Source organism: Nyctibius grandis, chromosome 12, assembly GCF_013368605.1.
Source record: "Nyctibius grandis isolate bNycGra1 chromosome 12, bNycGra1.pri, whole genome shotgun sequence".
Taxonomy (NCBI): Eukaryota; Metazoa; Chordata; class Aves; order Nyctibiiformes; family Nyctibiidae; genus Nyctibius; species Nyctibius grandis.
The window spans coordinates 23,459,701-23,486,030 of record NC_090669.1 but is presented as its reverse complement, the minus strand read 5'-3'; the positions used below and the strand labels follow the sequence as shown (position 1 = coordinate 23,486,030).

The 26,330-nt window shown below is 40.2% G+C and overlaps 1 protein-coding gene across 1 annotated transcript; it reads right to left on the bottom strand.

Annotated features, from left to right (window-relative positions):
* Positions 1-1,824: 1,824 nt before the first annotated feature.
* Positions 1,825-19,455, bottom strand: LOC137669512 (serine/threonine-protein kinase ULK4-like). Its single transcript, XM_068411620.1, has 6 exons — positions 19,390-19,455; positions 17,616-17,798; positions 11,719-11,846; positions 6,476-6,609; positions 2,230-2,351; positions 1,825-1,899 (listed from the first exon to the last, which is right to left on the bottom strand). The coding sequence occupies exons 1-6, from the start codon at positions 19,453-19,455 to the stop codon at positions 1,825-1,827; spliced, it is 708 nt and encodes a 235-aa protein (XP_068267721.1).
* Between the last annotated feature and the right edge of the window lie 6,875 nt (positions 19,456-26,330).

The following is a 26,330-nucleotide window of genomic DNA, read 5'->3' as shown; positions in this document are numbered from 1 at the left end:
AGTGTGTGTATTCTGCTACGGGTGAGTCTGTGCCCTGTGCACTCTGCCAGGAGCCTACTATTAGCTGTGCCTTTGGGGCAGAGCGTGTTCTCCGTATATTTCCATTCACAGCTGAAAACATGAAAGGACTGTCCCAACTCCCTCTCAATTTCTTTGCATTACAGTGACGATGGAAATAACTTCAAAGCAGCAAGAAAAAAAATTCTCAATGAACAACAGGTACAGGAAAATAACTACTCTTTTCCTACCAAGCACACATCTCTCCACTCCTAATCATTTCTTATTGTTAAGAGTAAGATTTCTGAATAAATCAGAAAAAAAAAAGAAAAAAAACCCAAAAACGGAAGGAGTGACTTGCTAAAGTCTTAGAGGCCTCAATTATAGCACAGTACTTTGAAAAAGTACAAGCTGATGATCAAATGTCCCCATCTGTATGTCAGGGGGAATGTTGCTAAACACAAAATTCCAGAGTAGACTGTTGCCTGGTAGAATGGACATTTACTCTTCCAGAAGTAATTACATTGGTCATATCATGACACAGTTTTATAAAATGGATTCAAATTTGATATTCACCTTTCAGATATACTACTTCCCCTCCCTTTTTTATGCGGCAATTGAAACAGTACATGTAAGCTCCTGAATTGCCTTGTTCGATGGAGACAGAAGGACAAGATGCAGGAAATACTCAGTAAAGTAATCTTCTCCTCCTTGACCTGAGAGGAAAGCTGTGCTAGTACAACTAGCCTGACTTCCTCAGTCAGGAGTTCAAGCACGCTGGAGTAACACCAAAAGAAAACTTACACTGTTCCTGGTCTGCTGTACCTATATTGTTGACAGAAGAATTTCACCTTCTAGAAGGTTGATCCAAAACCATTAATAAATCTACTGCCTAGTTACAAATGCTTCAAAGAGATAAAAGGCTTTGTAAACATCTACAGTTTTAAATTTTTTTCTTCATTCTAATGCCGATTTTTATACAAATATTTTAGTAGAGCTAAATTAAACCCACATTTTCCTGTAATCAAGAGTCAAAGGAGAAAGAGAAGGGAATCTGAACAGTAAACTTTAACCTAGCTGTTTGTGGTGAAGCATTTCTTCATGCTATCGTGGAAGTCAATACCTAGTTGTCATTTATGAACCCATATACTTAAAAGTATTTGCTTAACTCTGATACGGAACTTTAGAACATGCTTTTTTCTCATTTAGCAGAAACAACTGTTTTCATATGAGGAAATTACATTACAACAGTACTACTTCATTTTTTGCTATACTATCCTATGGCACAGTCAAACAGTTCATTTTCTATTGCTAATGTCATAAATCGGTTGTCGATGTTAACATGAGACAAATCTCTTAGCTCTGTAGCTTACAATACGCAGCTTTTCATCAACTAAATACGGTGTGAAAGTACAGGCAAGAAGAAAAAGGTGTCAAAAGGAAAGAGTACCTTAAATATAGAGTAGGTTATAATTTATCTTTCTTTTCTACTCACAAAATACTAGCATAAAATTCTAGAAAGAATATTCTGTGTAACTTAGAGCTAAATTTTTCTACTCTAAAATAAAGCATGTAGGAAATTCTGTTTATCAGACATTTGCAGAGTTTCTCTATACTTGAACACAGGATAGCATATTTTCCCTTTGACCCAATAGATTACTACAGAAAATATTTTCTGATAATATATACAGTTTTGAATATAATCAAAGCTTAAATTTTATATTCAGAATAAAGTTCTCTCCAATTTATAAATTTAATGTAATTTTATTACATTAAAATAATTCCCAAAATTTTGTGCATAGGTATATTTTGTAAACAAGATTTCACTTAGATGGTTATACTCACAAGTAAGGTCCCATAGTTGAAAAGAAACTCCTCTGTGACTATCTGGGGACGAAACACCTATTTGAATTTAGCAAAAGTTGAAAAAATTACATTAAATGCATATCTTCTGACCAGAAAAAGTAAAACATGTATTTCACAGCCATGTTAAAAAAAAGAGGACAAAATATGTATCCGCTTCTATCATTATAGTTGTCTTATAACGTGCAAAAATAAGGCTTACATCTTTAATGCTGTTACATTGCTGCAATACTCATCAACATATCTACACATTAATAAAAGTTCTATTTTATCCATTCTGATCATGATCAGCAGAAATTAGATTTTGGGAAACTGCAAGAGTTTGTCCTTTGTTTAACAAATTTTTTTGGAAAAACAAAGAAAATCTACCTGGGATGTCACCAGATGAAGCACTAGAGGCATCACAGGAAGGCACATCTTCAGCTGCTTGGCCTGAACCCTTGATGGGTGTTTACGTCCAGAGACATTAGTTAAGGCAGCGAGAATGTCACCTACAGAAAACAACATTTCAGACTGATCTAACATAATTGCTTTACTAAACAGCAGCAAATGACATATATGAAAAATCTCTGTTCCAGTATCCTCTGTTCAATCCTGTCGTCTCCCTCCTGCTGAAAGTAGTGCTCATGTGACTGCAGGACACATCAGGCTGATCCAGCACTTCTCTTTCCTAGCTCAGTGTTCAGCCAGGCCAATTTCCTGCTCTGGCTACAGGGACAGGCGTGCAAATGTGACCTCTGGCAAAACGGTGAGGATAAAAATACAAGGCAGGTGTAGAAGCAAAGATGAAATTACGCTTCTTGGCAGGGTGGACTTATGCTGGCTTTAGGTGGCTACATATGCATGGAGTTATACTCCTGACATTCTGTGGATGCAATTCTATTTCCAGTGAAATAAAAATCAAAATTCTCATGACTTCAGCTTACCAAGAGATGAATTCACCATGATTAGTATAGGATGTGACATAATGCTCAAGCAATATGTTTTTCCTGCAGCATAATACCACTGGAAGAAAGAAACAAACATCCTCCCTTCCAGAAGATCCCTCCACCAGCCATGCACACACACATTCTCGTACACAAGTTTAACAATGACACAAGTGACTTAAAGCAACAGGAATTCTCATGTTCTTATAAAAGAGGTAGCAGCAGGTCAATGACAGAACTTAGTTGCCTCCATAACGTCAGACACAATAATGAGGGAACAATATTTTAATTGCAATAGTGAAAATGACACTCCAAACTTCAGAAGAGACATACAAAAACCAAGGAACGTTATGCTAAATTTGTGTTACTTGAACTATTGTCTCAGAAAAGCAAGACTCCTTCTACATGGGATAAAGAACAGAAGTAGCAGGAGAAAAGTCATAGCTCACATGCAAAGAAGGAAAATTCTGTCCCTATAGCCTGAAAATATTAAAAGCCAAATCCTGTCTTGAAAGAACACTTACTATATTTTCCCCTAAAGAGAGAGCTGCACAGAACTGTAAAAGGGAAATCACACAGACATTAAACACATAAAGGATGGGATTCGGTATTTTGTGCAATTTTCATGCCAGAAAAGGCCCTTCCTTTCAGAGTAAGTCACCGAGTTTATTCATGTTGAATAATACCGATGCTTTTCTTCTGCTCCCATGGAGTTCAGTTTTCAACATAAGCAGAAATGACAGAGCCTGGCACTAAAGTAGGCTGTAAAAATACATAGCCTTAAAGATTTCACTCGTTCTATAGTATACTGCTTAATGAAAAGAAGGTGTTGCCTAAAACTCTCCAAATACATAAACCAAAGTATTGTTTTTTCATCAACACATTTTTGGTTTGAATTACTCAGGATACTGTAATTCACCAAGACCTCTCTGTGGTTAGCAACAAATAATTTACTGAACCATCTATTCTCTTCCTATGTTTTAGGCCTGTATGATCATCACATTTGCCAATTTTGCAGTTGATAAATAGATAGATAAGGTTACTTTATTTTTAGCATGATCTAAGCAATCTATACATACTCGCTTAGAAATAGGTTAAATATTGTAAATGAAGAAATAAAATTAGTTTCTTACCTACAACCACTGAAAACTTTTAAAATTATCCACAAGATTAACAATTTATTTCTTTTGTTTAAATGTATCTTTAAGGCAAATTTCTACAACTTGTTAATCTGTTTGGTTTATAGCTACATCTGGTGGAAGAAGACGGGATAGGTAAGGAGCTTACATAAACACCCATTAAAAAAGCCAGCTACAACTAACTCTAAACCAACAGTTAAACTGCTTTTAACTGTTCCACTTTGCAAATCTGGTTACTTTTCTTAGGAGCCCACAGCTTTTATCTCCTCAAGCAGAACACGTTCCTTTGTCATACTCATAGCAATAAAAAGAAAAAGCCTTCTGCAAACGTGGGCAAAAATGGACGGATAGCTTTAACTTAATAAAAACAATCAACACACAAATCTAGCTTGGAAAGAAAAACAAAGTGTAAAAATTATGCTTCATATATCAGTTGTCAACAATGCATTGAAATCGTACATCAGTAGTAAAAAACCCAGCAGAATACATGTCAAAGCAATTGATGTACGATGTATTATAATGATAGTAACTACATATTTGATGTATAGTACTTTCAGGTTCTGAGGAAATATCAGGGTCTACTATATTAGTTGAATATAGTACACACAGACATTAGGAGCTGAATTTCTGCCTCAAACTTTTATAGTCTGAGACTTCCAAATCCTGACATACAGCCAATAGGCAAACCTGATATTTATTTAGAAGAAAGGGATTAGGTATTTGCAGCATGGCAAAAAATTGCACTGTCATAGGAAGTGAAGTTTCTTTATAATAGCAGCATGACATTTAGGTCTACTGACCTTTGCAGTGCTACCATTTCATTTTCAATATTCTAGCGATAATGTAGAGAAGATGAAAAATAAATCGGGTATCATCTCATCAGAAAACAATTTTATGAAAAAAGAGTTTTATCATTTAATGACAAAGCATACGCAATCAGGGTTGGTTTTGCTCCCTTTCTTCTCTTGAATACTCACAGCATTTCCTTCCTTGTCTTCCTATTTAGCTTTCTTACTCTGTTCTGTGGGAGATCTCACCCACTGGAAGTTTTAAGAAGAATTCTAACGATGATTCAGACTGGCCACACCAATCTCTCATTTTCTCCTTCCTTACTTCTCGTTTCCTTCTTCTTGCTTTCTCCCTCTTTCCTTCCCTCCATCCTTCCCTCCCCCTCTCTTCCTCCATCCCTTCTCCTCCTCTGCCCTTTCCTCCACTCAGTACCTTCCCTTCTCCTCCCCCTCCCTCCTCTTTCCTTCCTTTTCTTCCTACTCTCCTCTCTTCCCTTCCTCTCTCCTCCCTTCTCCCACTTCCCTTCCTCCTTCTTCCCTTTCCTCTCTAACTCCCTTCCTTCCCTTCTTTCCTTTCTTCCTTCACTCGCTCCTCATTAACTTTTTTAAATAAAAACCTCATCTTTCCTCATATAACATATAGCACAGCTTTTTCCAGGAGAGCCAGTCCCACCATTCTTACTCATCGAGGGTAATTTCTGCGACATTTCTTTTATTGAATATCAAACCCTATGTTCAAATCTTACCAACAGATCCCTCTTAATTTTTCAAGATTTTATATCTATTACTTTTGTACAAAAGGCCAAAATTCTCATCTTGTTTCATCACCTTCTCTTGACTGACTCCCCAAACTCTCAAACTAATTTCTTTCTACTCCAGTTTCTTCTCTGGTTGCCCAATGAGTCCAAATTATGCCCTGCAATTTGCAGGTTTTGTCCTATTTGCACGCCTGCCTTTCACTGTTCCTTCTGCAAGTCCCCTCTTCCCCAGTACCTCATCCCTCTGTGACAAGTTTGAGCAATTCAGCGATGACAGGACTTCAGCTGCTACACCCAAGCAAATTTCTGTTTGAACATATACGAACAGCGCAGAGTTCAAAGTAGCTTTTATCATTCCAAAGGCTAAAATACTAGTGAAATTTGAGCAGATAGTCACAAAATTGTCCCAATGCATATCCTTGGCACAAAAGCTACTTTGCTGAAACTTATTCCTAGGAATAAGGGATGGGCTGAGGTAGCACTGGTGTTCTCTCCGATAAAATCTTTCCATCTTTTCTTACACCTGAGCAAATCAGTTTCAGACATCTAGAACAACTGAAGTATCGAGGCCGAAATTTTCCAGAAAAATTGCCTGAAGCAAATGCTCCACATGTAAGTTTCAGTGTAAGCGTTTAACATGTACTCACGGATATGTCCTGTTGTATCTCTCCTAGCTCTGTGCTTTATGAGGCAAATTTGCTTTTAGGTTTTTCAATGTTCAGAATATCTTTAGAACATTGATAAAACTTCTTGTACATTTGGGCCTCATTCCTGACTGAGTTGATGGGGCTTACCATTCAACAAACACAAAACACCAACACAGGAAATCGTGTATTCCAATACAAAACATCTGATCAGGACAGAACTAAAACACTTCATGAAGCTGACAGGCAAACTTTACGTAATCAGACAATACAGCCTTTCCACTTGCATATGTAAGGAGATACTTGTTTCTCGAGGGAGTAAGTAAAGGCAAGATTTGTTCAGTCACCAACTGAATTTACCTAGAATTCCTGGCAGCTCCCGCACGATGTAATAGATGAGAAGATCCAGGCATTTTGACAGGTATTCACTGCCACCTTGCTGCTCTTTTCCTGGCGTGGTCTTTCTGCTGTCTCTTCCAATATACATCACGAGTCTACATTTAAGCAAGTGCAAAACATTACCTCTTGTAACAAAAAAATGACACTATATCTCAAAAATACTACTGAACCAGACAATTCTAGTGTCTGTGGTTACAATCCAGATGACACATCAGTTTGGGCTCTGGAATTTTGTTGATATTTTAGACTTTCCCTTTCAAATAAAGCAATTTTAAAAATAACACAAATGACTGTGTCAAGGAACAAGAGGAAAGAAACCCTTAAGCTACGGTAAGTGCGTGCAACTGTACTAGTTTAAATGAATATATGATGCTAACATAAGGAGTGAATCCCTCTGCAGACTTAGACAGACTAATTTTAAAATCCACTTTATTTTGAAATATATGACCGATAACGCGCAATATGAGCAAAAGACTAAAGACATTCATTTTCAGCATGTAAGAATTCTTAAAGCAAGAATAATTTAAGACAAGGTAACAAGAGATCAATCTTTCAGTCAAGAAAAATCGTACTACATAAATCATACCACAGCCTATCAAAATCTTAGCACTAGTTAGAATGGCCATATTGAAAGAGATAAAAGTCCAAACCAGCCGTACATCCTTTCTCTAGAAATGTGGTGTTCAGGATTTCTGAAGACAAACTCAGTGCTTCCATTCTAACTGGTAAGTGCTGTGTAGCTATGCTGTTCTGCAAAATGACACTTCTCATAGTAAACTATGGTAACTGACTTACTAGCCATTGGCTAACTTACAAGAGATTGCTTTAAGAACACACCTGTAACAGAATGCTTCAGGCAATATTTTAAAATGCTCATTTGAATAGGCAGAAGGACCAGACTGCCCTTGAGGGGTATAATATTGATATCTTTGTTTCACATTCGAACTCCCTGGGAGTCCTGTGCAAAAAACTATCAGTCACTGGTGAGTGAAATCCATGCTCTGGATTTTAAGAATGTACTTCAGTATTTTTTTTTTAATACTCTTCTTATAATCAATGCTCTTTTATAAAAGTGTGAAAATAACTTACGTAAACTGCCTCAAGAGTACACAACAAAAATGCAGGACTCACAAACACAAAATTTTATCCCAGGACGTGTGTATTTCCATCAAAAAGCCAATTTACTCGATGAAATAAAAACTACTTAAGAATGCATTTTGGAGGATTAGGCCTCTAAACAATGCGTGATTGTTACAGAATGCTACAACTCACCTTATCCTTCCTGAACTGTGCTATAGAGACAAGGACACAGCTAAATCAAGACACCTGCTCAGTAACGAGCTTCCACCTCTGCAACAGCCCAGCTGCAACACACTCAGCTGCACTTCCCAGAGACTATGGGGACATCTTTTATTTTTCTAGCAATCTCTGGAAATTGTATTAAATTACAAGGAATTTTGATTTGTCTGGTAGAAGAGAACTACTTAAAAATCTAACATTACACTTCAAATAGTATTTCCCTTAAAAAAGTTTTAAGTTTTTTTAATATAAAAAATTGAATGTTTTAAATTAAAAGACTATGAAGCCCTCTAGCCTTTCCAGACAACCAAATAATTTTTACTCAAAACCTGTTTAACTTTGAACAAAAGCATGCCAAAATATAAGAGCTCGTATGGATTTTTTTCTTTAAGAAAACACTTCCATGATTTAACATTCATCTGATTCTATATGGAAATATGTTTAGATCTGTTTAAGTTTTACTTAAAATAGGCGAATAGACTTCAACAGGAGTGGTTTTATTGCTGGAGGGAGGAAGGGGGTTCATTTTTTAAAAGCATATTCTCTTAGTTCATCACATTTGAGAAGCATTCAAAGTATGTTCATTTATTCTGAGAGGAAAGACACAAAGTTTATGCAAACTCATCAGTTCTGTCTTTTTGTGTTGTCCTTCCCATCACAAAATTGTCTTTCAAATAAAGACTTTCTAAAAATATGCACAACTTCTTTTTCCTTGATAGTACTGTTCAACTAAACATTGTCTCGAGAAAATTGTACAGATCTATATAAAGGCAGGGAAGCGTTAGTATCTCTATTTTCCTTCAACAAATTCCTCAGTCATATATAGAACAATTCATCAGTTACTTTTATTCCCTAACAGAGAAATGTTTTGCTCAAAAATTATGCTTTTTTGCATCGTTAGGCTTCTGCAGACCGAAGTCTGTCAGGAATACTGCTCTCTCTTTCCACAAGTGTCCATCTCTGCAGACAGTAGAAAAAGAGGTTTAAATAAATTCTTAGGGAGGACGTCCAACCTCTAGGGCAGTTTCTATTCACCTAGGAAATTCTCTGAAACCAGTTAGATCCAGAAAGAACAATTCAGTAAGACTAATTGGAAATTACTCCTAGGTCAGAAAAAGGTAAAATTATAAGTCTCAACAAAACTCCAGGTTGTATCCCTCCCCTCATGAACAGGTAGCCTGCCTTGGCAAATCATGGAGGAAACAAGGACACTAGAAAACTCAGGGTGATTAGCAAAAGACAGGAATTTGCATATTGTAAGCAAACAAGCGTTGTTTCAGCCTAAAAGGTCTCACATCTTCTCTAGCTGTATCAGGTGGAAGAACAAAAGGTATGTAATGGACTACCATGAGGTAGGTAGAAAAAAGAACAACAAGTGAATTATTATCAATGTTGTGTGAGAAAAAATTCACTTAAAAATTACATTTGATATCACATATAAATGATTTTCATTCACAGATCTCAAAATCTCGAAGTACTTTGGAAAGTCCTAGCGGAATTTCCTCGGTGACATCCATTGTCAAGCTCTTGAATTACACACTCCCACCGCAACTAATTTCATAATTTAAAAATACACTATGACAGATTCAGAGAGTTTAAAAAAAAATCACAAAAGATCTCTGCAAAGGTATGTATAATTTTGATTATGAAACTAAAGCCTTTTCCAAGGCCAAACTGAACAAAATTTAACTTGAAGCTGTAGAGATATACGCAGTGTTGCCATGAAAGTTATTACTGACTGTTTTATCATCTGCATCATATCCTTTAACTGACGCACACTGAAAAATTGCCTTATATTGATTATCTTTATCGTAAAGAGATTTTATACTCTAAAGCAATATAAATCCTGTTACAGGCATTAGCTGCAACTGCTAAAGAGAAACCAGTAAGTAGAAATTATGCACATTTTACTACATACTCTATATTTCTCAAATCAAACACCTTCATAAAGAGAATTTGAGTGTATCAAACATTTTCAGTAGTTATCCAATTGATTACTGCTTACTGTACTAGCAATTTTGAAGTAACTAACTTCTCTGTCACAGAACTGGAGACATTTAACTACAATACACCAAGAGGAATTCAACAATATAAGTCAAAGAATATCCATTATCTCTACTGGTCTTAATAAAATTCTTCCAGAGTTCAAGATATCATGAAAATAGCTGTCTCCACATATAATGGGTAATTTCTCCTCTCTCATCCTACCGTAGCCATCTTACTTTCTGGATGTAAGAGAGAGGTTTTAATCTAGATGATATATCCTGTCAAGAGATATACTGTTCACTGAAGAACAATTATGAAGAAAACATAACAAATGAAGAAAAACAGTTTATCAATTCAATAAAGCTGCTATAAGGCTTGCCTATTGTTTTACCTAATGTGTTATATTATATATTGGTCCCTCATCAGCCCTGTCTGCAGCATCACAATACAACAGCAGGATGAAGCCAAAATTCACAGTACAAAATAACATCCCAAATTCACAATACATCCTCTTCAGAAAGGCTGCTCATTAGAAAGCATTATAAATAAAGAGATCAAATTGTCAATAAAAATTACTAAAGTTCTTCTCCATTACGTAATACCCCAGGTATAAAGAAACAAATAGTAACTGTCAGTACAGAACTTCTGTCAGACATTTCTCCAAACATACAGCTCAATCCTATGTGTTACAACAATCATACGAATAGCAGCAGTCATTAAAATGTAACCACTGAAAAAGTCACTTACAAATCATTAGAGACATTTTTCACTAACCAGAACACACCACCTGATAAAACGTTTCTCGAAGTATAAAAAGACACACGTGAAAAAGAAACTTGGATTCAGTACTTATTCTCTATGATTTACAAAAACTGGGATATCTACAGATTTGTATGGAAGTGGAGGGGTGTATAATGACAGCACCCCACAAGATGTCCTCTCACAAGGGCTCTATGGTATAACTCACTGTTCCTTTCAATCTAGCCTTTTCGCTCCAATGCATATGTCTTAATTCCTCTCAAACATCAATATAAGACACAAAGCTATATTTGCTGTAAATGTAGTTAGATTCAGAGCTACCCACAAGCCTCATTCTTTTTTACTTTTAGTTCCAAACCTCCTCTATTCAAATACCATAAAAACTGGGTTTACACTACATTTTGCTGTTCTTCATAATGAACAGTAGAAGATATAAATCCCAAATAAAATTTCTTCCATCTTAGTTCTCCAATCACCCCTGAAACATGGTGACAATTTACATTCTAACAGAGCTAATTTCCTCTTGTCTGATATGGGAATGTTTTTGTGCCATCAGAAGACACAAAAATTCAAATAACTATTCCACCGTGAGTCAAATATAATTTTAGAGAAGTCACTTCTTCCAAAGTATTTTAAAACATAGAAACAAATAAAATATTTAATGTAAAAGTCACAGGAATTCAGTGGTCATTATATAAATCACTCCAACAACACATAGAGCCAAGAAATATTATTTTACCTTGAATGTGCCTATATTGAAAAGACTATGGATTATACCACACCCCAAGATGAGGAAGGTACGTGACGGACCTTTTTATTTTGCTCTCCCACCATAGCTACAACTCACTGTTGCAGTATTTGTTTTGCCCTACCCAAAGCAAAATCTGCTCCTCGCTAACAGTCACTGGGACCACAAGTTACTTTAAAAGATAGACTCTCCCCGTAAGACAGTGGTTTCCCCTTGTGAGTTATCACCTGACAACCCCAGACAAAAGAGAACACTCTTTTCTTGACATTCTCATGAATAAAAGGATTCATATTACACAGAAAATAGGTCACTCCGAAAACACTGGCTCAAAAATATCACACATTTTAAAGTACTTCAGGTACGACTTTGAAAATAACATTACATCTCTAATTATCTTCCATTATCACCTTACCTTGCTTGACAACTGAGCAGCAACATCTCCCTGTTATTAATTAAAACTTGTAGCAGGACCAGAAAGGCTTTTGCTCGAATAAAAGTTGAAGGACTTTCAAGTAAACGAGTAATTGTAGTCACAAAATCCTTGATGGAAATAAACACAAATACATTTATATTATTTTATGGAAAAAAGTTACTTGCATTGTATTTTAACACTGTATACATTTAAGATTTGCTCATTTTCATGTGCATTCTGTATTAGTAAGGTACTTTTCATGTCACTCATAGCAAGAAAAAAAAAATCCATAAAACATTACTAAATAAATTCTGTCCAAGACAGACTGGGCCAGTGCAAATCTGCTTTGTACATCTTCTCAAGAGCAGCAACAAGTAAAAACTATCTAATGTACTATGTCCAAAATGGTACAAAATGAACTACTAAATATGACAGAACTTAAAGTTTAAAATGTCTTACCTTAAAGATAAACATAGGATATTTTAATATATTTATTTTAAAAGAAGACGGAAGGATTTTCAGAATACATAAATATTGCAGCACAAATATGATTAAAGGTTTACCTATTAATTTCCATACATTCAGGAAGATTAAAAACAACACCCTTGTTGGATACAATCATGTCTACATCAGACCCTAAATTATACAACAGATGCTCCAAATAGATGGCAAAACTGTTTCTTCCTTCTCTGGTTGTACTTATTCAAACTCATTTTATTTTGTGAAGAACACCTTTTCAAGCAACAACCCAAATTAGGACTTGGAAAGAGAGAAAAAGGATAAACCACAAGCGTTAAGGAGCTGTGACTTTCCTAATCCACTGACCATTCTCCATTCCTATGATGAAGTCAATTTACAAGATGCTAAGATCCTTGCGAACTCCTTCCTTCCTGTAATAATTTTAAAAGTTTAACAAGGATAGTGAGAAGTAGATAATAACCACAAAATATTTCTCTTCAGAAGTTCAACAATGGTTAGCTGACTAGATTCTGAAATCACAGCTTGCTGCTTTTTCTCTCTCTCTCTATTTTGCCCTGTATATCTCTTCTCTATGTGGCTTGACGTGTGGAAAGACGCGAGATTCACATGTACTGCCTCAGCTTCCAAGGGAATAAAGCTGAGAATCAGTGGAAGGAAAAAATTCTCATATTATGAAAAACAAAATCAGGTATTATGAGTTGTAAATAGCGTAAGATGAGGATCATTTATGCTCTGTCTGATATGTTGTAACTCTTGAAGAATCAAAGGAGAAAAAAGAAAAAAAAAAGGCAAAAAACCATATGGAGTATCCTCTACCTCTGAAGAATAAAAATATCTGCTACTCATCTGTACTCTTCTACAAAGGCCAATTGGGCTATTTGGTTAAAAAAAAAATCATCCATCTTCAAAGATGACCTCGCTGGCAGCAGCAATGGTATTTTTGGATCAGCTCTTGATCAGAATGCCTTGTTCGGATAACACAAACCCTGCTTAAATCTCCCTCAAAAGAAAAAAAAAAAAAAGAGAATTAAAAACTGAGCCAGAATTTACAAACTGAGTCAATTGGCTCTACCCAAGAATTAGACTGAGCACAAATGGCCTCATTAACAGAAACTACCTTCCAACATTTGAGCTGGATTCTCAAGGGAGCGACACTGCAAAATAAAGAGGTGCCTAGTGTGCGCCTGCATGTTGTGCACAAAGTTGAAAATCCTGCTGTGTGATTACATTTAAAATACCAAGTATTATTGAAATTCCCTCTTTCACTGACAGAATAACTGAAAGGCAACTTCATTGTCATAAAACTGAAAATAAACACTCAATGTAATTTATCAGAGACAGTCTTTGCAACAATTGACTATACCTCTTTGCAGAGACTGGAAAAATAACAGGAGTGTAAGAGTTGGCCAACAAATCGGATTTTACTCTGATACCATTTTAACATTGTCTTCAAAAGCAGTCAGCACAGACAGTAACTACAGAAACCCCAGAAAAACAAACTGTTATTAATTATTCTAGAATTGTTTTGTTGTATTTCTGTAACTTACTTCATAAAGAGAAGAGTTCCTCAATCTTGTGGTTAATAAGCATAAGCTGTGTAAATTTTACTCCTTTAAACACTTCAACAGCTCATGCAGCACGACTTGTAGCTCCTCCAGTATGAACCTGCAGCTGTAAAGTACTTAAATTACCATCTACTAAAAGCAAAGATTGAAATTTTAATCAAGTGGGGTTTTTTTTAATGAAATTACTCAAAACAACCAAAAAAAGTTTTTGCGTTAAGAAACCCCATAAAGCCTCAGACTTAGTGAAAGAGTCTATCTACCGCAACACTGCCTGCTAACGTAAACGGACTTGATAGACCGAGCACAGGGACACCATGACAAAGACAAATGCAACTGCAAGCCAAAGCACATCTGACTATTTTTAGTCCTCATGCTCTGGAAAGCAAGAATACTTCAATGTTACGTGTGGGGGTTCCCATGGGTTCAGACAACATTGTCAATTAAAATCAGTTACATCAGACTTATCTGGGAATGTTCTAATAATCTGACTTAAGAAATAAATGTGACATTTTGGAATTTGCTTTTCTGGCTGGTCTGAGGACTGCAAACCAGCAACAGTTTATCCAGAGAAAATCTGAAGCACATCTTTGCTGACCTGCAGAACTCAATATATCAGAAAAGCCAAAAATTGCTGAAATACCATCTAATACATGAATTATTAATCGTTTCACTGTTATATCGTTCTTCCCTGCCCTGCAACTGTCTGATGTATCCATGAAGACTCTGCAGGGTAAGGACACTCTTTTCATGGCAAGCGAACGTACTGTTGACTGCAACGAGATCATGATTTTATATTGGATGCTCTTAGTAACACTGCGAAGTAAGTTTAAAACAAATCACAAAAAACAACGATGTTTTCAAATTGGCTACACAAAGGGAAAACAGTTACATCACGATTTCACTGTACAGTAACTGAGGCTGTGATAGCAATCATTTGTTGTATTGTTGTGTATTTTCAAATTCCCTTTCTCTGCATTGCAAATGCCTCCGTAGTATTTTAAGTTAAGAGTTACAAAGATTCTGTTAAAGACATCTCTATCTCTTTATTGCCTCACACTGATATTGACAAAACCATCAACATCAGAGGTAGCTACTTGTCCACATTCAGGTAAAAGACAAAGAATTGAAAAAAGTAACTGAAATATGAAGGCAACGTTTATCATGCTTTTTTCCAGTGCCATAATTGGATATGGCAGAGATAAAAAGAGACTATGGCCAGTGGTGCAGGGAAGCAAAGAAACAATGCAGTTGTGACAACATATTGCTGTAACTATCTGAATAATTTCATGTATTAGTACTTGAGAAAAAATAAACAAATAAAAAAAACCCACCCCATTTTCTGACCTCTGGAAGAACCTAACTCCATTCAAAAAGTTATATGACTGGTTTTCACTAATTCAAAGGTGAATCTTGACAGCCAGATGAAATTAATTAGCAATGATTTTTTTAATCTACTGCTATAGTGTGTCAAACATTTTTGATTTTAAGTTCTTTTTCCACACTTTATTTTAAAAACTTCATTTCAGCTTTTTTTTTTGTTTCCAGGACAAGAAACTAAAATAGAAAGGCTCTGTATCAGAGAGAGACAAAAAATACTCCCTTTTAGCTATTGTAGTTCTCTGAAGATTTATACTAGCCTAGATGACCACAGAACTGCATTTCTCCTTTGTCTTCTGGCTTTTATTTTGGAACTGGTTTTATCACTGTTCTTGAAGGGAGTAGAAAACAAAGGCAGCCTTAAGTCTTGTAAGATAAGGGAGTTTCCAGTTAACATATACCAAGCTAAATGATCTCTATCTTGAATTTATATCTTTAAGCATCTTTTAATATGTTGGTTTACAGCTGTATTAAACAGATAGTCACAACCTTGTCACTACCTTCTGTGTAACACCGAGGTCCGTCTGCCTCTCAAGCTGTAGTACACAAGAATTCTACAGAAGGCAAAATACTTTGTAGGCCAACATTACCCACTTGTTTTTTCTCTTCCCTTCTCTCATTGAGGTGGACTTGTGTGTCATGCTCACGGAACACTGAAAAGTGCATGGATTATTAAATGCAGTTTTCAGCAATAAACTATTATTCCTCCATGTAATGTGATAGTACCTGGAAGTTCAATTCAGGAGCAATTCTATATTTTTAGATCCTATTCAAGAAAAAGAGTAATCTAGTTTCTGCTCCCAAAATCCTACAATCTAATTTGAACAAAATAGACATTCTGTGAGGTATAGATTTATCTGAGCTGTAAGGCAGATACAGTTACCACATACGGGCACATGCAGTACAACTAGACCATCTTTACCAGTTTTAAAGCACAATGTTTTTTCAGTTACATCTTTGGGTACTATTCCCAGTTCTACCATTAGTTTGATATATGCTGTTAAAAGAATGTCTATATTTATCTATATTTCTATTTCAATTTGCTAATCTGCAAAATTGTAACACTTGCTCAGAAAACACCTATGACCATTAATTAAGCAGCAATTTTAAACCCACAAAGTTTCAGCCATTACTGTACTGCATGCCAACAAAATACTTTCTATTTTCCTATAACTAGTTGGAGAACTTCAGAGCTGATTATTTTTATAATGTCAAAAATGTAATTACAATAGTTCATAAGAACCGCAGTATCAGAAAGGGAGTCCTTTTAGCGATGTAAGTCCTATATAAACAAGAAAATCTTCACAGAAAACATCATGCTGTAGCCAAACGCTTGATACCCAGCTTGATATTCTTTCGCTGAATGTTCAAGTGCATATTTTTTGAACACACTTCTCTGACTACACCACCAACTCACAGCAATGTGCACTGTCAGCCACTGTGACATTACAGGACAATTTGCCACCTGTTAGTGCTGTTGTAGTGGAATCTGTGGAAAGCTTAAGGCCAGCTGACAGGTGTTTACAAAAACACACTGGCAATTCTGACAAGGCACAGAAATTACTTTTAGGTAGAGAATGAGTGATTTCAGGCTACTTGAAGAGATGGGTGGAAAACAGTAGATTATTTTTTAATTGAAACGTTGTTAAAACAATGTGTAGAGAAACCAAATTAATGGCTCTCAACTAAAGCCTAATAGATTGTTATAGTCAAGATGACTGTCAGGTTACAGCAGACATTACACGATCTGATGAAAACACGAGCTAGAGTTCCTGTTTTCTTTGTGATTTTCATCCTTTCCAAGCAGAGGGGGATTACTTTTGTTTACGAATAGTGCAGACTTACTGCCAAAAAACCCCCACTATTTCTCTAAACACAGAATAATTTGGTGATCAAAATAGAAAGCTTTTAATCATCTCTTCCAAAAATTATATTAAGACATAAATCAGAACTAGTAGTTTTATTCAGTGACGCTAAAAAGAAAAACTTAAGTTATTAAAATGCTAATTTCTGTGAGACATTTCACTTACAAATTGGCCTAAGGTCCTTTAAGAAGAGCATAAAGCACAGCTTTAGATTCAGTCAGGACACTCATTATTTTCTCTTTCAAATGTCTAAGAGAGCTATGTCAAACAGTTGTCCTCATGTATTCCTTACTGGTTTTCCTTAGGGCCAGTATCAGTTATGGTCAGGCTAGAGTTTTGTGAATTGATTGAATTCTAGCTGCAGTAGCAATTTACATACCCATTAGTACCAGCTCTTGAATATCTGTGAGAGAGAAAGAAAAGCTATACACCTCGTATTTAGATTTTAAGGAAGTAAAAATATAAAATAAACACATGCCTCATTTCCTGCTATTCAGATATGTGTCACTGAGCTAAGCATTTTTAAAAGACAAAAACACTACCAGAGCCAACTTTAACTTTCCATTAGAAAAATTCCATGCCAGTGAATAATATTAAACTGAAATCATACCTTTTCTTGAATCAGCCTCTGTAGATGAATCCCACATGACAACATTGCTGAAAACATGGTGAGCACGTACTGCTGAATTTTGCATATTCCATTTGCCAAGGAATTTAGTACAGCTGCTAATCCCACTTTTTCAATGACACTCTGGAAAGCACTGGGTGAGTAACGAGTAATTCTGCATAAAGCCTACAAAAGTGAAAAAACCCATTGTTATTTAATGGGTTTATTATCTCAAGAAAAATAATGGAGAATAAAAACAGGTGGTGACTTTTCCAATAGTTTAGGAATACAGAGAATTCAAACAGTTTTGTTCATAAGACAAATATTAGGGGAAAACGCTACTTATTTTTAGAGACCTGCAATTCTTCTAAATGTATTGCTATACAGTCCATGCAGCTGAAACCGAATTATTTGGTACATCATCATAAACCTCAAACAGAGTCACATTACTCTCTCCCTCTAGGGAAAAATAATGATGGAGCAGCACAGTCCATGCTGGAGTTTTTTATCAGCACAGAATGCAAGTAGCATCAGATAAAACTGTACTAGAAAGGGGCGCAGGCAGCAGAAAATACAAAGATGGCACACACAGCAGAAATTCTGGTCACCCATAAAGGTGGGCATCTTTCTTCTCTCTCTCTGGACCGTAATTTCATATGTAGTAGTTTACTATCTAAAGTCTATCATTAGATCTAGATACTACTTTAGATATAGATAACTGTTAAGGAATAGTGCTAACAGAAAATTTCTAACAGAAAATTCAGATACTGACTGTACTCTAGTGAAGTGAGCACAAATCTGCTCAGTGTACACTAACTTAGCTATTTCATAACAACCATTACCACCTGACCTCCAGGGTGGATTCATCTCCAAGTCAACACAGCTTTTCCTTTTGATACCTCTGGAAACACAACCTTCAAGATACTGTAACTGCTTTTGTTCTCTCCAGACAAAGAAAATAAGACTCTTTTGGCATTTTAGATTTCATTTTGTTTGGCTTGAATGCAGTGTTAGGATAGGAAAACAGATTATGTGAATTATTTGACTCACATGAAAATCTGAATTGGTTTTAGGGAAAAACTTTGAAGGTGACTTTCTTCTGTGAAAAGCAGGCAATATTACCACTTTGTTCTCTTCAGACCAGCTATATTTAGAAATTGCTGCTTACCTGAAGTGCATTCAATAGTGAGTGCTCATTTAAGAGAAACTATAGTCAATTATACCCACAGAATACTATCACCAGAGAAAAGCTTTCCATGTAGGAACCTCAGAAACTGACCAGTTCACCAGTGCCCTTAGAAACATTACTCAAAACACATTAAAAAAAAAACCAAACAAACAAGGAAGGCATAGAAGACAATAAATCAAGAACTTATTATTTTTAAACAGACATTTTATTGACGCTGTTCATCTATTCTGCTCCTGTTCTTCCTTGTCCTTTCTGGTCCAAAACATTTCCGTTTCAATTCAGAATGCTTTTCAAAATAAACCCCAAAACATTTCTATATCACAAAAGGAAATTCCTTACCGGAACAGCAGTTATCTTCAAAGAATCTACTGTAGAATGTGTGAAAAGGTACCACAAGGCAGGTCCAATTTCTCCTGTAATAAATCCTTGTGCATGGCAAGAGAGAGTTTTTCTCCTGTTAGTAGTCTACGATTTGATTAATTTACAAGTGCAAGACCTTTTGTCAATCTAATAAATGAAACATACTATTTGCGAACTATTCATTTTGACATTTACCTTAGTTTCCATTTTCTATCCTACAAAATTTACCTGCAGTATGTCAGCGAAAGTAACAACAAAAATTGATGCTACAAGCAAAGACCAAAGTCTGTCCATGATGCCAAAAAAATACTAGTGAAAGAACACGTCTAATATAAATAGTAACATAAAAGTGACAGAAAGGCTGTGGTACAAAGTAATTTCTTTTTAAACAGAGAATACATACATGAAAACATTTGGAACACACTACACATAGAAAAAGCTCAGAGATTACCCTATTAAGTAACAGCACACACCCTCCTAAACCAAGGATTTTCTGTTTAAACTTTGTGATCGCTAACAAAGGAAGAGGTGAATGTGCTAAACAGTAGCCTTTATGCAATTGAGTTTAAAAGTCAGCCAGCTACAAGTCAATGCATGAGAAAGCAGGCTCCATTACCTGACAGACCTGCTTGTTAGCTGTAAAAGTAAGGACTGGTCAAGTATCCCTGCTGCATTTTCTACATACGGATTTAGCTGCCTAATTTTAACTAGAGACAGGGAACTGCAGGCAGTAAGTGCTCTTGGGGCTTTAAAATATTTGGAATTTTTTTCTTCCCCATGAAACAGTTCTCAGTGCTCTCAAGAGTACAGGCTTTACCAAGAAAGCTAAGGGTATATTCCCAAAGGTAACTGGGGAAGTGGCTGACAGTTTATTTGTTAACATCACATTCATTTAGTGCTGCTGACAGGCTGAATCTTTCCATTTTTAATACTGCAGGATAACTGCCCTTATGTTTTTGTGAAAATAATAGCAAGGTACCTTAAATTTCCCATACAGGATTTGATTTTTTTGCCTTTAATTTAAGAAAAAATTTAAATGCATATTCAATTCATCTTGCTCTGCGTGTGTACGAATAAAGCCAAGAAACTAAGAAATCACTGAACATTTTCAGTTTAGATTCCCAAATACAACCGATAAAGGCAAAATTATTCCATGTATACACAGAACAGGACACAAGTATATTCTAAAGCCTCAGGAAAGTGATGCTGGCAGAGGGACAAACTGAAATCAGTTCAGCAAAAGCCCACATAGTACAACAGTCAGAAAGACCAAGCTTCCCACTGCACGGTACATATCAAGACAAAAAGGTAAATCCTATTCAAGAATCCTCCACCTGCCTTCCAAACCAAAGCAGCTTCCAGGTTTTATTCTTGGCAGCCCGAGGAAAGGATGGTTTGCGCAAACTAATCCGCAAAGTCTTACTTTCTTCTCTTACACTCCTGCTTAAGAACAGCCTCTGCTCTCAGGCCAACATGACATTGGTGGACTTAGGGATAGAAAAGTTAAAACGTGTGTAATTATTTATGTAAGTTTTCTATGCAGCTGAATTGAAGGAAAAACATAACTCAATGCTCACACTATAAGCATTACTTATTCACCTAATATTTATGCTTATCTTACTGTTTTTAACAATAAGAACTATTGGGTCAAGCTCTTAGTAGGTTTTGCACAGTAGAAATTTCTTTGCATATTTCCGGTTCTGAAACGGAAAATAAGACATTACGTATCTCAGGCTTTGTGAGCAAATTTAGTCCTCACGAGACATAATTCCCATTAACAGTCAAAGAAATTATTGATTCTACAGCTGTCGGGCATTTAAAACTCCCTTCGATGGCAGTCACTCATCCGTAAAAGCTACCTGGGAATAATCGAAGACAGAGGAATAGCCAGGTTAAAACATAGCAATTTATTTGACTACCATAGAATTTAAGTTTAAAAAGTACAATAAGTAGTAATTTAGAAAGCGATTATTTTATAGTGAAAAAAAGTATTACTTTTAAATACAAATGTAAAATATTTTAACTAAGTAGGACTTAAAACTGTATTCCTCACTGTACATTCACATTATAATGGATAGAATGGAAGGAAAGAATGGAATTCTAGAAGGTCATACAACAGAGTTTGAACAGCTGCATTTTAAACGGTGTATGATGATTGGTTTATGTTAACAGGTAAAATACTGAGATTTTAAGTTTCAAATACTAGTTGTAGTGTTAAAGTCATTATTTAGCAGCATTTTTGTGAGAATTGTGTTTCTTTAGCTGTGATAATATGCAAATAGCTAACTGTATGACAGCAAATGACTACGCAATGCTAAAAAAAACTGAAAAGCTTAAAGCAGAGCAATTGAAACAAGAAACATTTCCCACTTTAAAAAGAAATACAGTGGGAAGGGCCACGGGTCCAGAAAACAGAGTCACACTATGCTTTAAACAGAAACCTCACAGCTTGTGTTGCAAAGATATTACAGTAGAGATGGGCAAAGATATCAAATGGTGAGAATCAACAAAAATCTGTGATGCCAGGAAAGCATATATGCTGAAAGTAGTCCTACAAGCTGTCTGGTGAGACATGAAACACTTTCATCATTATAACCAATTACGAAGAATCCTTTTAAAGCGTTCTCTGATGTAAGATGTGTTGTTCTGTACATAAGCAACTTAAATATGGCAATCGTAGACCCAAATTGCACATCAGTCTCACAGCAGGTTGTTAAAGAAAATTGGCAGAGTCCGGGTCTCTAGGTTTGCTGGTTTTATTAACAACTCAGAGTTGGACCACCACTGCAGTGAATGGTACCTGACTCAAATTCACTATCGGTTTATATAGAAACTAATAATCAATTACATCATAAACATTTCATAAGCTTCTGTTAACAATCCACTAACTATTTCCATTCCTCTTTCTTCCTTCATCAAGAGTCCACAAAAGTCCATTCTTTTCCATTGTTTAGCTGATTTTTATGTTCTGGTTCCGCTCTGACTCCGGCCGACACCCCGTCCTCAATGTTCTTGCTGTGATCGGCGTCCTTAATGTTCTTGCCGTGATCAGTGTCCCGTCCTGATCCAGGTTGATCAGAGTCCAGTTCCCACCGCCAGTGTCTCCTAAACATTCAACCTTAAAAACAACTGAAGTTATGTTTAAAACCTTATCTATACTAATTTTTATTTCTAAGTGTCCTATATTTCTTTTAAGGTAAAGAAAAGGTTAACCATACATCCCTTTTACTAAAATCATCAGAAGGTAATACTTCTAGGCCTACTCCTGCTTAGCTACTCATTAAGCTTTGATTGATGATTTGTTCAGTCCTAGGTCAGGATTGCACAAGGAGCTTTGAGAACAATATTCATGGATTGTGAAAGCCCACCTGTGTTTATTCAGATAGACTTATATTAATTATTCTATTCACTATTCTATTTCACCCCTATTGATTCTTGTCTCTCTAACTCATAAGAACTTTTACATTAATTATGTGAAAATTTCTATAACATCTCCAGCCCCAAAAACGCAGCGCTCGGCCTCTGCTGCCGACCCCAAAACCACACCACCGAGTCCCCTCTCTCAGCTCCCGAAAAACGCACCGCTCACATCCGCTTCTGAGCCCCCCGAAGCGGCCGCGGGAGCCTGTTCTCGAGCCCCGGGAACACAACACCTGGCCTCCGTTATTGGGGCCCCAAAGCAGCTCACCCCGCCTGCTTTCTGACCCCCCCTGCAGCCCCCACGTGCGACGCCGAGGGCTGGGGGGGTCTGCAGCCACCCCGCAGCCCTGCGCCCCCAGGGCCCCACGGGCAGTTTTGGGGAGCGCTCGGGAACCGCGCAGGGCCCGGCCCCGTGCCCCTGCGGGGCGGCACCACCGCAGCCCGGCCGGCGCTTTATTAGCGCTCTCGCAGGCTTTACTGCTCCGCCATCGCCTGCACCGCCGCGCCCGCCCCCCGAACCCCCCCGAGGCCCAAAAGTCCCCCGCGGGGAGCCGGGCCCAGCCGACCCGGGAGCGCGGACCCGCCCGCCCCCACGGACCCCCCCGGCGGCAGCAGCCGGGGCCCTTTCCCCCCCACCACCCCGTGCGGGCACCGGGACCCGCGCGGCGCCGCGACCCGTCCCCCCCACCCCGCCGGGAGCCGCGCGGGAACCGCCGCTGCGCCGAGCCGGGACCTGCCGCCGGGACCGGCACCGCGCCGCACCGGGAGCCGCCCCCGCCGCTCCGGGAAGTTGCGCCGGGACCGGCGCCGCGCCGCCCCGGGAGTCGCAGCCGCGCCACGCCGGGACCTACCGCCGGGACCGGCGCCGCGCCACACCGGGAGCTGCCACCGCGCCGCGCCGGGACCTACACCTGGACCGGCGCCGCACCAGGACCTGCCGCCGGGACCGGGACCGAGACCGGGACCGGGACCAGCGCGGCGCCAGAAGCCGCGCCGGAAGCCGCCGCTTTGCCGGAAGCCGCGCCAGGACGCGCCCCCCCCGCCCCGCCCCGCCCCGCCCCGCCCCGCGCGGCGCCGCGACCCGCCCCCGCCGCGGGCCCCCCCCCGCCGGGAGCCGCACGGGAACCGCCGCCGCGCCGTGCCGGGACCTGCCGCCGGGACCGGCACCGCGCCGCACCGGGAGCCGCCCCCGCCGCTCCGGGAAGCTGCGCCAGCACCGGCGCCGCGCCGCCCTGGCAGCCGCAGCCGCGCCACGCCGGGACCTACCGCCGGGACCGGCGCCGCGCCGGGACCTGCCGCCGGGACCGGCGCCGCGCTGCCCCGGGAGCCTCCGCTCCGGTAGCCGCCGCCCCGCCGGGAACCGCGCCGGGACCCGCGGAGAAAAAAAAAAAAAAAAAAACGGAGGAAAAAAAAAAAAAAAAAAAAAAGGTAAAAAAGCGGCGGCTGCAGTACCGAAATTTGACCACAGGGCGGCAGCAGGAGGCGCCGCCAGAGCGCCCCTTCACCGCGCATGCGCGGCTCCCCAGGGGACCCCGCCCATATCCTGCCCCTCAGGGCGGAGTCGCGAAGGAAACCACGCCCCGTACCGCCCCTCGGGGCGGGGCTCCGCAACAGGACACGCCCCGTTCAGCCCCTCGGGGCGGGGCTCCGCAGCACACCCCGCCCCCACGGGGACACGGCCCCGCCCATTGCCAGCACTGACTGAGCGGCCGTAGCCGCCCACTGCGCATGCGCGGTTGCCCGGGAGACGCCCCCCCCCCCGCTCCTGACCCGCCCGCGCCCCGTTTAAGCACCGCTCCCTCGGCAAAACCAGCGGCGGCGAACTAAAACGCAGCCGCCGAGAGACATTCTTAAAAGCAACCGCGATTAAGAAGGGGAGAAAATTAAAAAGTAGGCCCCGAAAACTAAAACGGGGATGGACAAATGTAAAAAGCGACGGCTGCGGCACCGAGCGCGGCCAGAGCCCCCCACCCGCAGTACCGCGCCCCGGACCCCAGGGCGCGCCATTCCCTCGCTTCTCCCACCAATTGTCGCTATTTTTACGCCGTGACGCCCTCTGCTTTGGGGGACCCACCCGCCCCCCCAGACACACATGCCCCCCGCCCCACCTACCTGCTCCTCCACTGCATCCTTGCCCCCGCATGGGTGACATTCAGGTGCCCCGAATGACGTCAGCGCCACCCAGCCGTCTCCCCGCTTTTTGTTCACCCCAAAAAAAGGGCACTAAATGAGGGAAACAGCCCTGACCTCCACCTCCTTACTAAGATGGCGTCATAGCAACCAAGATGGCGTCCTCACAACCAAGATGGCGTCCTAGCAACCAAGATGGCGTCGTAGAAACCAAGACGGCGTCCTAGCAACCAAAATGGCATCCTAGCAACCAAAATGGCGTCCTAGCAACCAAAATGGCGTCCTCATAACCAAGATGGCCGCCTAGCAACCAGGATAGCGTCCTAGCAACCAAGATGGCGTCCTCACAACCAAGATGGCGTCCTAGCAACCAAAATGGCGTCCTAGCAACCAAAATGGCGTCCTAGCAACCAGGATAGCGTCCTAGCAACCAAGATGGCCGCCTAGCAACCAAGATGGCGTCCTAGCAACCAAAATGGCGTCATAGCAACCAATATGGCGTCCTAGCAACCAAGATGGCCGCCTAGCAACCAGGATGGCGTCCTAGCAACCAAGATGGCGGCTAGCAACCAAGATGGCGCCCTAGCAACCAAGATGGCCGCCTAGCAACCAAGATGGCCGCCTAGCAACCACGACGGCGTCCTCACAACCAAAATGGCCGCAATCAACCAAGATGGCCGCCTAGCAACCAAGACGGCGTCCTAGCAACCAAGATGGCGTCATAGCAACCAAGATGGCGTCCTAGCAAACAAGATGGCGCCCTAGCAACCAAGATGGCCGCCTAGCAACCAAGACGGCGTCCTAGCAACCAAAATGGCGTCCTAGCAACCAGGATAGCGTCCTAGCAACCAAGATGGCGTCCTCGCAACCAAGATGGCCGCCTAGCAACCAAATAAGGACAGGGAGCGGCGGCCGCAGTACCGAAATTTGACCACAGGGTGGCAGCACCTGGCGCCGCCAGCGCCTCCCCCTACTGCGCATGCGCGGCCGCCCAGGGGGACCCCCGCCATACCCCGCCCCCGGGGCGGGGTTCCGCACCAGACCACGCCCCCGTCCCGCCCCTCGGGGCGCGGCTCCGCGGGAAACCACGCCTCTGACACGCCCCCACAGGGACGCGGCCACGCCCACTCCCGGCACTGACCGAGCCGGCCCCTGCGCATGCGCAGTTTCCCCGGGGACCCCGCTCACGCCCGCGCCCCCTTTAAGCGCCGCTCCCTCGTCAAAAAAAAACGGCGGCGAACTAAAACGCAGCCGCCGAGAGACATTGTTTAAAAAGCAACGGCACCGAGGAGAGGCCAGACGCGGTTAAAAGAAAAATAAGGGCAGGGAGCGGGAAAATAAGCGGGCACGGAAAGAACATTTAAAAAGCGACGCCGCCGAGGAGAGACCAATTAGTAACACAAAAGACGGCGAAATAAAGGCAGCGAACGGGATGAAATAGGCAGAAAAATTTAAAAGCGACCGTGATTAAGAAAAGAAGGAGAAAGTTTAAAAAAAAGCCCCGGGAAAGTGAAACGGCGAAGGGCGAGGAAAAAAAAAAAAAAAAAAAAAGGTAAAACAGCGGCGGCTGCAGTACCGAAATTTGACCACAGGGCGGCAGCAGGAGGCGCCGCCAGAGC

Excerpts from the sequence above, each read along its gene's own strand:
- LOC137669512 (XM_068411620.1), bottom strand. The coding sequence starts at position 19,455 with ATGGACAGACTTTGGTCTTTGCTTGTAGCATCAATTTTTGTTGTTACT. Across the intron at positions 11,847-17,615 it reads AGAGGCTGATTCAAGAAAAG|GATTTTGTGACTACAATTAC; the intron begins GTATGATTTCAG and ends ATTTCCATCAAG. Across the intron at positions 6,610-11,718 it reads CTGCTCAGTTGTCAAGCAAG|ACTCGTGATGTATATTGGAA; the intron begins GTAAGGTGATAA and ends GCTTAAATGTAG.